The 12114-nt window shown below is 41.9% G+C and overlaps 1 protein-coding gene across 3 annotated transcripts in view; it reads right to left on the bottom strand.

The window, feature by feature from the left end:
* Window positions 1-154: 154 nt before the first annotated feature.
* The window catches only part of LOC144079219 (dedicator of cytokinesis protein 3-like), a 40685-nt gene continuing 28725 nt past the window's right edge, over window positions 155-12114 (bottom strand). The window contains exons 33-54 of one of the 3 annotated variants that reach the window (XM_077607877.1): window positions 11976-12061; window positions 11820-11846; window positions 11640-11735; window positions 11212-11272; window positions 11030-11123; window positions 10312-10460; window positions 9608-9694; window positions 9409-9513; window positions 9048-9189; window positions 8584-8750; window positions 7775-7861; window positions 6842-7021; window positions 6682-6765; window positions 6353-6469; window positions 6076-6197; window positions 5144-5285; window positions 4854-4935; window positions 4295-4410; window positions 3557-3641; window positions 3358-3480; window positions 3094-3176; window positions 155-2420 (exon numbers count right to left, since the gene is read on the bottom strand). In XM_077607877.1, coding sequence (XP_077464003.1) covers window positions 1800-2420; window positions 3094-3176; window positions 3358-3480; window positions 3557-3641; window positions 4295-4410; window positions 4854-4935; window positions 5144-5285; window positions 6076-6197; window positions 6353-6469; window positions 6682-6765; window positions 6842-7021; window positions 7775-7861; window positions 8584-8750; window positions 9048-9189; window positions 9409-9513; window positions 9608-9694; window positions 10312-10460; window positions 11030-11123; window positions 11212-11272; window positions 11640-11735; window positions 11820-11846; window positions 11976-12061 — 2856 coding nt within the window. In that variant the 3' untranslated portion in view covers window positions 155-1799. Of the gene's footprint in view, window positions 2421-3093; window positions 3177-3357; window positions 3481-3556; window positions 3642-4294; window positions 4411-4853; window positions 4936-5143; window positions 5286-6075; window positions 6219-6352; window positions 6470-6681; window positions 6766-6841; window positions 7022-7774; window positions 7862-8583; window positions 8751-9047; window positions 9190-9408; window positions 9514-9607; window positions 9695-10311; window positions 10461-11029; window positions 11124-11211; window positions 11273-11639; window positions 11736-11819; window positions 11847-11975; window positions 12062-12114 lie in introns of all 3 variants that reach the window. The other 2 variants (XM_077607862.1, XM_077607869.1) reach the window with 2 other exon arrangements.

Below are 12114 nucleotides of genomic sequence, written 5' to 3'. Positions count from 1 at the left end.
GATAGGCTTTCTTGTGCGCTGAGTGTGGACCAGTGTGCGATTGCTCAAAACTATTTGGACAATAACTACCTTTTATCTAATACTGCCCTCTACTGTTGAGGCCATGTCACTCCTGTTAACCGTGCAAAACAAAGGGGGAGGGTGGGCCAGGTAATGATGCTGATAAAAGATTGTCTTTATTGTTTGGTATTGTTTAATGAATTCCATACCACAGCAGTTATGGGAGTAGGAAAACCACTTTTACAACCAAACACGGTCCGATCATGCTAACACCATATGTACAGGAAAGCACATTGAAAAGTGTATAAATTATTTATATGAGACTCAATGTCAAGAACGGTGGAGACAGCCATAGTCTAATGAATTCTTCCTTTTTCAAACACTGATTATAGATAATTATCAATGACATTGATCTCTGGGGTACATATATGTACACAAAACAACAATAAAATTTGGGGCTGGAGTCTGCAATAATTCTCAAAAATAGCTCACAATACAGCGGTATGTACATTAACAGAATTTACACAGGAAACTTGTAATTGTTCCTCTAGTTTGAGTATCAACTCATTGTGTACTTTTCCGAAATTAACACTCAAATAGTGTTTAGGCCTATCGTTAACCTCAGGCTTATTTCCATACAAAGTACAGAAACACGTGCAGTACGAGGGCCCTTTTGTGAATAAGCTCACACCACTAATGATCTCACATACAAAAATAGATGTCTAGTCAGCTGAAAACGTGATCTACAATGATACGAAGCCTCCACCTGCCAAATCAAACATCGAGGGATTAAAAATAATAATATTTTTTTAAAGAAACACATCTCTTCTTACACCTTTACATCCCTTGTCCTATGCCTTCAGAAGAGGAAGAGCTTCAGGTGGGATAGGAAATGTCCTCCCTACAACCGAGACAATCTATAAGCAAGTAGGGGGCTTGGGGGGAGTAGTGGAAACAATATTTGGGTCTATTTTATCCTGGAAGGAGTGAAAACAAAGAAGAGTTTACAGTCCAGATCAGAGGTCAAACTGTATGTGACTGCACTTAAGGCAAGTAGGCGATTCTGACACTTTCTGGTGGGCTTGAGAGTGTCATTGAGCAGGTTTAGCCCTCACTGCTTAACGAGATCTAATACAGTAAAGGAGAGGGGAGAAAGAAAGCGAGGGAGCCAGAGAGGTGTTAAGTGAAGAGTCCTTCCAGCCTTCATCCACAGAGAACTTGGCACAGAGAACATGACAGTCTGGGGAGTTGATTCCTTCCAGAGAGCCAGTCAACCCGAAGCCATTTCGGTCCTCTGTTCTTATTAGGTCCTCGACAAAGACTCAAATAAAAGCACTTGAACAAAACAAAAGCTCAGGTTTGCTGTACGTTAAGATCATCTGAATACATTCACGTAGGTTTCCGTACACGTGGTACGGATGGAGAATAACCCGTCCCAAAGATTGAGGTCCAACCTTGATAACGCGGAAAATATGAGTCACTATTAAGGAGCACTTAACAGTGTTGATGGACCTTTGAAGCCTTGGAAAACATTATTATGTAGCAAATTTATCAAAAAACCAAATGCTGTGTATGAAGCGTTGAAAGCAGAGAAGTCACTCGACTGTGAACAACAACCACCTGATGCTGCATCGGGAGTCGGTGCTGCGCGGGCGGGCGGGATCACGGTCGCTAGATTTCACAAGACGCTTGTCGTATTATTCGTGAATGGGAAACATGCTCACAGACAAGTTGTACCAGTGTGTACAATCGAGATCTTTTGCTGTCCTCGTAAGTGTTGTTTGACTTGACTTATGTCATCACTGCGCTTCCTCGTGCTCTTCGCTGATGCACTGCTCCCAGGCGTGCTTGCCCTGCTCGTCCCTGTGGCCGTGCGGCGAGTGAAAAATCCGCCGGGGCAGCGGGATGGGCTGAGGCTGCAGATCCTCCTCGGGGATGCAGCCCTCTCTCAGGTAGGGTTTGGGCGGGATGGCCGGGGGCTGAGGCCTGCGATAGGGGATGTGATGAGGCCCGTGCGAGGGCGGGTGATGGTGAGGCGCCGGCCCATGCGGGTGGCTGTCCAGCCCGGGGTGAGCGTGGCCGTGAGGGTGCGGGTGCGGGTGAGGGTGCGAGTGAGGGTGCGAGGCTGGGCCGCGGTAGTGGAAAGGGCGGACCGGGTCCACCGAGTCCATTTCCGGCGTGCCGTAGTGGATGTGCAGGTAGGAAGAGGCCAGGTACTCGTCAGGAGGTGACCACAGGTGGCTCGGGAGAGGCTCCAAGGCGTCGTTCCTGATGGGGCCGGGATCCGGGTACTGCCCACTGAAGTTGCTCTCACTCAGAGAGGAAACGCCGCTGCTGGCGCTGCCGGACAAGGTGGAGTTACTTCCGCCCAAAGCCGACTGAGGGCTGGTAGGGGAGCCTGGAATCGGGTGGAGGGGAGACTGCAAGCAGACGGACAGACAAAACAGTGGCTGTTGCGGGGGTTTTGAAAACAATCCAACTCTTTTGAAATGATGTTGTGACAAACACTGACTTCAGAAGTCTTGGTATTTTGTTTGATTTATTTTTTAGGACTTTTAGATTGGGAGTTTTTTTCTGCTTTTGATGAAAACTGTGTTGGCTGTGTTTTTTAATACTCTTCGATCAAGTGCAAGGGATGATGACAAATGGGCACCTGTCAAGCTTATGGCAATGAAGAACAATTTCCAACCATACAATGGAACTTTTTTTCAGTGATATAAAAAGCAGTTTAAGAGAAAACCCGACAGAACCCTGTAAGAACCCTTGAGAAGTGGAAATGTCGTACACATGAGACACACTGCAGACAAAATGTATTGTCAAAAATGTGTAAAAAAAAAAAGCCATCTCTTCAAATAGATGCTTTTTTACTCTGCTCTATTGTAAAATTACTATATACTAACACTGGAACGCGGAAAAGCAGTTGATACTTCATCTAGCAGTTTTCTTACGTATGAAACATGACCTCGTGTTTGAGCTCCCAAATTACCAGAATATCATCAGTGGAGATATTCTGTTTTTCAACAGGTACGTGCACGCTTCATTTTCTCTCGAGACACGCCCAAATTAAAGCACCATGTTGATGTCAACTAATACCTTTCGAAGCGAACGCACGGGCAGAGCAGGTGGCGGTTCACTGTTCTGGGGGTTGAATGCATCACAATGCATCAGAAAATGTCCTAGGAGAAAAAGAAAAAGATGACAGATGATAAAACTTCTTCAAAATGCAAACGTGTCTGCTTTCTATTTGGGGGCAATACAAGCCAAGCATCAGGCCCAATTAAGGACTGCACGTTAACTTAGGTACTAAATCCCCCCAAAACATGATGGCACACAATTTGCCGTAAATGGGACGCGTACCTTGTGGAAAGGATCGGGGAGGAACGGGGGGCATAATTACGCCTCCAGTAGAAGTTGACATGTAGGACATTTGTTCCCTGTTCTCTCCATCCAGATTCCAGCTGCCGGGAATATTTGGAAACGCTGCCAGGAATACAAAGGTGTCAGTGTGCTTGCAAATAAAGCCTGTATCAAATATTCCATTGGATTTTTGCCACACCTTTTTCTGGGAGAGTCATGTGAGGATCTGCGCACGGTTTGCAGGGGCTAACTTGTTGCGCTAAGGCGCGCTGCATGTGGTTATTCTGTATAGAATGACAGACTTTAAGCCAGTGGTTGTGATTTCTAAAATTTCAAAATTATACGCAATATATTATATGAGCTTCAAACTCTTAACAGAATAGAAAAGTTGTTGTTTATTTTCCTTAGTTTCAGTGTTATACGTACTCCATAAAATAAAACCTCCAACTTAACAACAGCACGGCAAGTTTTCTTTTCGGCAATAAAAGTGATGACTTAAAAGTGTCATACTTAAACCCAGCATTTGTTATGCATGACAGTGTTCAGACCCTTTACTGTGATAAACATTTTTATATATGTGTATGAAATGGTTAACATTGAAAATGTAACATGCTTCTTAACATGTTTGATAAGCAAGTGTCAAACAGTGTTGATGAACTTCTCTACATTGTACCATATTGTGAAATAATTTTAAACTAGAATTGTTTACTTCTGAAGAATGTTTTATCATAGATTTGGCAATTATTTATCATTTTCCTACATATTGAAGCCTCACTTTTATTTATTTTGTACACGACTTTAAATCGAACTTGCCGGAGGAAGGACTTAACGTTTAAAAATAATTCTAATACGTACTAATAACAAAAATGAAAAAAAAAATAGAATTGTGAGAGTTATAGTAGGTAAGGTAGTGTGCTCTTGACACATTATTTCCTACCTGTCCATTTTCTGCCATGTTGTAATACAGGGAATTGTTGGCCCTGTCACGATGGGATGGCAGCAGGATCATCACCTCCCTGTTGTGCTTGGCCTTATCAGGCAAGGATGGAGAGCCTGCAGTGTAAGAAATCATGACAAAGGTTGTAAATACAAAATGTAAATCACACCTTTCAAAGGACTCATGGCTTCAACATTTAATGGTCAAATGATCGGAGCGATAACCCAAAGATAGAGTGGCACCTTAAGATACAAGTTCAATTCACAGCCAGTGTACAGCATCCATTTATCTAAGTTTTCTCACAAGTTGAGCAAAACGACTTAAAGAAGAAGAAAAAAAGACAAATCAGACGGAATTAGTTCATATCGCAAAGACCTCTCTAGTTGGGTCATTCCTATCCTGAAGCACCACTGTATACAACTTGCTTACACTGCATTAAAAATATGGAATGGGGAATTGTATTTCATTTTCAAAATGTCTCCTGAGTAAAATTGTAGCACATATCATTACATCAGGCAAGGCTAGCTGATAGCACAATCATTAAATTCACGTTACATACCTCGGGCGCTGGAAGGAGCCGAGTTTATAATTTGGGAAGAGTTGGAACGAATTGAGCTCAGGCTGGAGGACGAGGGGCTCGGCTGCAAAACAAAATACGGCATGAGATGAGAGAGAACTCTTTCAGCGAATAATAATCAAAACAAAAATACAACAACAAAAAAAGAGGCTTTTAAACATATTAAAAATACAGTTGATAATTTGAAGGAACATGAAGAGAGAGTATTAGAACATTATTACATTGAAGAAATGAATCATCTTAACAGTCCATTTTTCATATTCAAGGCTTACCTGCATGTGAATGGAGTCCTCAGGGTGCTCCCCCAACAGACCGTCAGTCACTATGGCGAGGTTTCCTGTTCCGGCCTCACTGGAAGTGTGAGACGACAGCGAGGACGACGAGTGACGGATGGAACTCTGCAGGTTCAGAGGACTGCGGGAGACACGTTGCTAAGAATACTTTTTGGACTTGAATACTCTTCTAAAGAGAATTGCGTTGTATCTTTCAACACACCCTTTATGACAGAAATGCTTCCACTATAAGAACTCTGAAATACCCTTTGTCTTCCAATCTTTCAGGTGACTCATATGGGTAATTTAGAAAAAAACTAACTATATTAAAACCTGCTATCCACATCTGTGCACTACATCAACATAACATTTTGTATACAATTGGGGTGTAGATAACACAAAATATGATATCCACATAAGTGTATGCCAGGTCTCAATTATATAATATATTCATTCATTCATTCATTTTCCATATCGCTTAACCTCACAAGGGTGGCAAAGGGTGCAGGAGCCAATCCCAGCCTACTATGAGCAGGTATATACTCTGAAATGGTCACCAGCCAATCCCAATAAATACAATTTTAACTTGAGAAAATGTTAGTGATTTTTTTAAAATATAAAATTAAAATGAACCGAAACAGAAATACACACTGGTTATGGCCCCCATTAACACTTAAAACATGATTAACCCCCATCCCCCAAAATAGTCTTTTTCATTCATCCGTTTCAACAGAGAGAGTTAGAATTGATCATTGTCAATCACTTGTTCGCAGCTTCCCTTCAATGACAGCCAAAAAAGGGAAATCAGTGCTCCATGAAGGTTTAAACGTTCCAGCCTACAAAGAGGTCATAGAACTCCCCTAAATCTGTAGTTCTTAAACCTAGAGAGATTTGTTCTCAGATTATTGTGCAGTTGAGTTAGCGTGACTGACCTGTGTCTGTGCATGAGGCGCAGGCTCTCAGGACTCATGTGATTGTGGGAAGAGAGGATGCCTCTGCCAGAGTTGACCCCTGAGCAGCCAGCAGGGCCAAATCGCTCCACACCAGGCACACCCTGCTGAGTCCCAAAAATATACTGCTCTGAATATTTACACTGCTCACATGCAAAAGTGTAACCTGCATACACCAGTGTTAGTTTCTTTTAATGTATTTGAAAATGCTCTTTCTAGCGAACTTCGGGAGAGAACAAAAAGGACTATCTTAACTCACATGGTGCAAACCAGTCCTCATCATGTGGAATTGGTCCACCAGCTTTTTGTGTAGTGGCCGCATCTCTGGGTGGACCAGCTTCTCATGAACAGCAAGACCCATTCCTAGAATATGCACCTGTGACAAGAAATCAAATACGGCTACAAATTCACTAACTATTTTTAAAGAATATAAATATTCCAGCCTAAAACACTCAAATCTAATAGACAAACACTTTTCATATTTGATTTTTCTCACATGATTACACAAAGCAAGAAACATCTAACAAACAATATTTTATTTCTCTAGATCTGCATGCTGTGAAATGTCTATCAGAAACTCAGTCTGACCTGCTCCTGCATGAGGTCTTTCAGGTGTGTTATCCTCTCCGCATCCTCCGGGTGACTGCTAATGTAATCCTTGTCAAAAAATGCCTGCAGAGAGTTGTCAAAAGATAAGGTAACTCCATCAAACTATATTTAAATGCACCAGCCATTGGCCCGTCTCTACCTCTTGGTATCTGGCGATGCCTCCGTTCACTGCAGCGTCAATGACTCCGTTGAGCGACATGCTAAGCGGGTTGATGTTGCCGTGATGCTGTCTGTGTTGGTACTGGCTGATCAGAGTCCGCAGCTCCTGGGTTTTGTTCTCCACCACATAAATGGCATTCTCCAGAGGGCTCACCTCCACCTTAAGGAAGAGGTTTTTTTTGGGGGGGGGGGCTTTTAATTCACTCATATATTTCATTTTAAAACACTGCTGCTGGAACAAAGTACTGTCACTTCACTTTTAAAATAAACCTCAATAAATCTGTTTGGTAAAAAAAATTCAATCTTCAAAAAAAGGGCACAAAAATAACGGCTGAACTATTAATACGTTTAATATGGTAGTTGATTAGCAGCATAATAAAGTTCACCTGAAACTAAGTTTAAAAATGTATTATTTCCATTGAAAGTCTTAATTTAGGTCCCATCCGATAACCAGTGTCGGTATTGGCGGCGGATACGGCTATTTTTGGCAGATCGGACATTATTAGATTCGTTCACAAGATCGGATCTGATACAGTGTTACATATTTTTCAACACAATTACAATTTTTATCTGCTGAAAATCAAACAATCAAACACAACAACAATCAACAATCTGTCGCTCGGCTGATGTTACGTGAATACAGTACAAAAAAAAATTACCTACATTTTTCACAAAGTACTATCTTTCGTACGACAATCTCCAATCAGCCCAATTTCATTCATTCATTTTCCTCACAATGATTGCGGGTCAGGCCAATTTAAAAAAACAAATCTCTGCCCCAAAAATATTTTTGAACTCATTCGATAAATTTTGCAGTTCAAAGTTGAGGAGTGAAAATGAATGAAGTGAAATGATGACTCAAAAGCGTCTGTAAAATATGCAAAAGTGCACAATAAGTAATGACATTCCTCACCACTTCTCTCTTTTCCACTTCAGCCCAACGGGAGATGCCCGGGAGAGGGCGGGAGAGGATCAGGGTGGTTCTCTCAATCCACAGGCTCTGTGGAGCAGGCAGACAAGAGAGAATTGTCACGCATCTAGTACATCAGGCATTTAGATTGGGGTCAGTCTGTAACAGTGGGGAAATGGGTAGCAATCCCACAGAGTGCCATGTCGCTCGACACGATTATGAAATGAAGTGAAACGCAGTTGCTGTCACATTTAAGACGCAGTTTGACACTAGTGTATCATGTGGGGTCCTTAAAAATGTTTAAACCAAGGTGTAAGGCGGACTACAACCTTAACTAGTCGCCAATCAGTAATATGGAACACATAGAGTCAGACAACCATTCGCACTCACACTCATATCTAGGGGCAATTTAGAGTGTCCAATCAGCCTACCATGTCTTTGGAATGTGGGAGGAAGCCGGAGTACCCGGAGAAAACCCACGCAGGCCCGGGGAGAACATGCAAACTCCACACAGGTGGACCGACTTGGATTTGAACCCAGGTCCCCCAATGTGAGGCCGACGCGCTAACCACTCAGCCGCCGGGCCGCCCCTCCATGCTTCCACAAAACATTAAAACATAAACCGTACCATTGTGTATTTAACACAAACACAAAGCCTACTGTACTTTATCTCGTCACGTTCAAGCGCTTCTGTATGAAATTCTCTTTTGTGTCCACCAAGAGGAGTCACTGCTTTTGCAGTACCAGGCCTCACTATTCTGGGTTTAAAGTGGTACTAGATCAAAGTTAAGGCAGCGACTGGTTTACCATACCCTGAACTCATTTTCGCGGTCCTTGGGGCCCTTGTGGAAAGGCCTGTCATAGTGGAAGCGGCTGACATTGTTGATGCGGTAGAAGCTCTTGATCCTTTCGGGCACACGCTCCAATTGAGGCACATCTGAGATGTCTGACACTGGAGTCACCGCATAGATCTGCAAGTCTACCACATGACTGTCAAGGATCAAACTTGACAGGCAGACTATCACAAAAAATACACTTCTAAACTGTACTATTATCTGCTATTTAGGACCATTCCATCTAATGTGCATTTGCTCAATGATAAATACAAAAATAATAATACGACTTCAAAAATACATTGGGATTTTCTGTAAAACAATATCATAATCCGATGTAACATCCGTAGAAGAGGCTAAAATATAAGCAACCCTAACCAAAAAATAATTCTAACTGAAAAAAAAGTTGAGACTATTAATAGGGGCGGCAGTGAATGGGATACACTGAGCATCACTCTGCAGGATGGTGTCATCAGGTTGGTTGGGATGCTGCATGGCGATGGCTTGCGGAAACTCTCCCAGCATCCTTTGCTGGAAGTCCTCCAGCCGTTCGTAGTCATAGCCACGACAGACAAACTCTTTGTTCTTGAAAGAGAGAGCAATGCATTCACAAGAGTGACAGAGGGATGAATTGGCTCTGCTTGGGGAAGAGGAGCAACTTTACTTAAACAGCTAAGCTCAAAGTAGAAAGAGCCACAAATGCATTTTTTAACAACACACTTTCTTTGTCTGTGAGTTTTGGATTTATTGACATCATCTCATCCTGAGCACATAAGGGACCAGACTAAACTCGGAAAGTCTTACCCTGAGGAAGAACGGAAACTTCCTGCCGTAGAAGCCCATTCGGAAAAACTCGGGTTCAATCCGCTGCTGCTCGATAATGTTGTCGTAGTACGCTGCCTCCATTTTCTGATATGCAATGACACGGGATGAAAATAGCTAAGCAGAGAAACACTTACTTAGGAATGAGAATACCACCAGGAGTGACAGTGACTTGACTTACCCTTATCCAGCTGAGGCTCTGGTAATCATATAACGTTTCATACTGGAAAGCCAGCTCCCGACATAGAGAGATACCATATTCCCAGCACTGCAGGACGGCATACAAGAATAATATATTTATATATCCTTATAAATATAATAATTATATATTTTTCTATCACAGCAAATGGAACACAATGTCACAAGTACCCTTTGTTTGAGATTACTGTAGTAGAGATTAGAGTAAATAATTACTGGTTAATTACTGTATGTAGATTTAAATCAACTACGCTCTAAACTCAACATTAATTATAAAGCATTTAAAAACAAAGGCAGCTGAAACAAAGTGTTGCACATAACTAGTAAGCCAAAAGGATAAATCACTCAAAACTAAATCAATTAATAAACACTAGAATAGGTTAAAAACAATAAAAACGGCAAGTTAAAACAAAATTCCCAAAACCTCAACCCCACTGAGCTTGTCCTTGATCACTTGGCCTAGGGCCTCGTGCAAGGTTAATGGAGCACCCTGGAGATGTAAGGCGGGGGGAGAAGATTATTGGAAGATTTAAAAGCTAATAAAAAAAATCAAAAAATCTAAAATCAACTCTAAAATGCAAAAGCAAATCATGTCAGGAAGCAGGAGTTGATGATCTATGCTCCCTCTGATGTCAGAAAGGAATTTCGGGTTGGATGCTAGATCAATTAAGATCAGTGTTGCCTTACCTTTCCCTTGTTGAAGTAGTGAAGGATTTTACGACTCAGATTTTCCTTGCGCTGCCACTCGCTCTGGCACGGATAGTGGAGAAAATCCCGTAAGGGCCGGTCTTCCCAATGGAGAAGCTCCCAGTATAGCAGTAGAGTGAATGCAGCCTCTGTGGGGAATGATTCGCAGTTTAGGAAGAAAGTGTTGCGAAATTCTAATTTCTGCTCTTCCATAAGAGCGACACATCTTGGATAGTTTTCACAGATTGGCCACCAGAGCATGCTGGTACCTTTCAGCCAGTTTGGGCCATATTTTGTGTGAACAGATGTCAGAAGCCACCTAAAGCGTGGCAGCTGTCTTCTGATGTATAAAAGACCAGAGGAACAAAGTTCAGCCTCACAGATGAAATTATATCTGTAAATCTCTGTCCTCTCTGCAGCTAATAGCTTAGGAACTGCACTATTTTTGGGGTACTACACAGCAACATTGGCCATAGGGCTGTTATTGTTGTTTTTACCCTATAGGCTACTTAGGCACAAAAATCCTGGTGTTCAGTCTGAATATTTTTTATTGTGTTTGTATCTATGCAATGACTTGGTGTCAGCCTGTTTGTATTAAGATAGTAGTACTTGATTAAAAAGTCATATTTATATCATTTACCCACAAATTCATCATGACTTCCTGTTCACAATAATCCAATCTAGACTTGAGTCATAAAGAAGCTGGTACTTTGGATACCTGTATAGTCTTCCGCTTGGAGATGGAGGTCACAAAGCTTATGAATGTAACGAATGTACATGTCCTCCTTGTTGACCTCCGATTTGTAAAAGTTCTGGGATTTTGTGTGGGGGAGAAAAAAAGTCATTTGAAATGCTACAACATGGGAACAGACTGAACCGATTCTGATAAAGATGTCTCACCATCAGGTTGACAGAGCCGCCCATTTTCTTATTGTCAACTTCATCGCCTTTCATGCAGTCCCTGAACAAAGTTTTTGAAAAAATACCAAATACAAATAAAATTCTGACCCAACTCTTTTTAGAGACCCTGAAAACATATCCCCACACGGGGAGCTCCACGATGAACCGTTATTTTATATATATTGATATAGATATTTACAAACTCATGCTTTAATGTATATTTCTTATGTACGCTACACAAATTGTGGCACGTAAGGAGAGATGCCTCGTATACTTCCAAAAGAGTGCAATACCAATTTTGGCATACGCAGTTTCTGGGTATGATGACAATTAGGCTTTTGTTGAGTCAATGATGATGATGACAAAGCCTATGTCCGATTATTAATATAATACTTTTGCCCATACAGCACCTCTCTTCTTCACTTTACCTGTAGTCTAGCAGTCGCTCCACGAGCCTCGTGACTGATGTGACAAAGGAGATGCCTGTCTCTCTCCATGTCTCCTGTTCTATCTTCTCCAGCAGACTAGATACAAGCAATTATCACACATTATGTGTTTAGTATGAGTGGAAGGACATCTCATAATTCTTTGGTAATGATGTCACTCACCTAGGGTAAGGGCCAAACAATTGAGTCCTATGGTGAAAAAGACAAAAACAATATGTATGAATCTGTTTGTATGGTGATCTGCTGTTTTTTGTTTGATGGTGGTTTTAAGCAGGCAAGAATGTCTGAAGAATGTCAGAGAGCAGGTTTGATACTCACAAAAGGCTGAAGAGCTCCCTGTGATTATCATCGCCTTTGCCATCAGACACCATGCTATCCAGCTTATCCATCAACTCTGCTTCCACCTACGCACAACACAGGCACAATCAGCCAAAGATTTGTGGGCCTTGCTACCAGA

The sequence above is a fragment of the Stigmatopora argus genome, chromosome 1 (assembly GCF_051989625.1).
Source record: "Stigmatopora argus isolate UIUO_Sarg chromosome 1, RoL_Sarg_1.0, whole genome shotgun sequence".
NCBI classification, from domain to species: Eukaryota; Metazoa; Chordata; class Actinopteri; order Syngnathiformes; family Syngnathidae; genus Stigmatopora; species Stigmatopora argus.
Note: the sequence above shows the minus strand (reverse complement) of the source record. Positions and strands in the feature narration are given on the sequence as shown.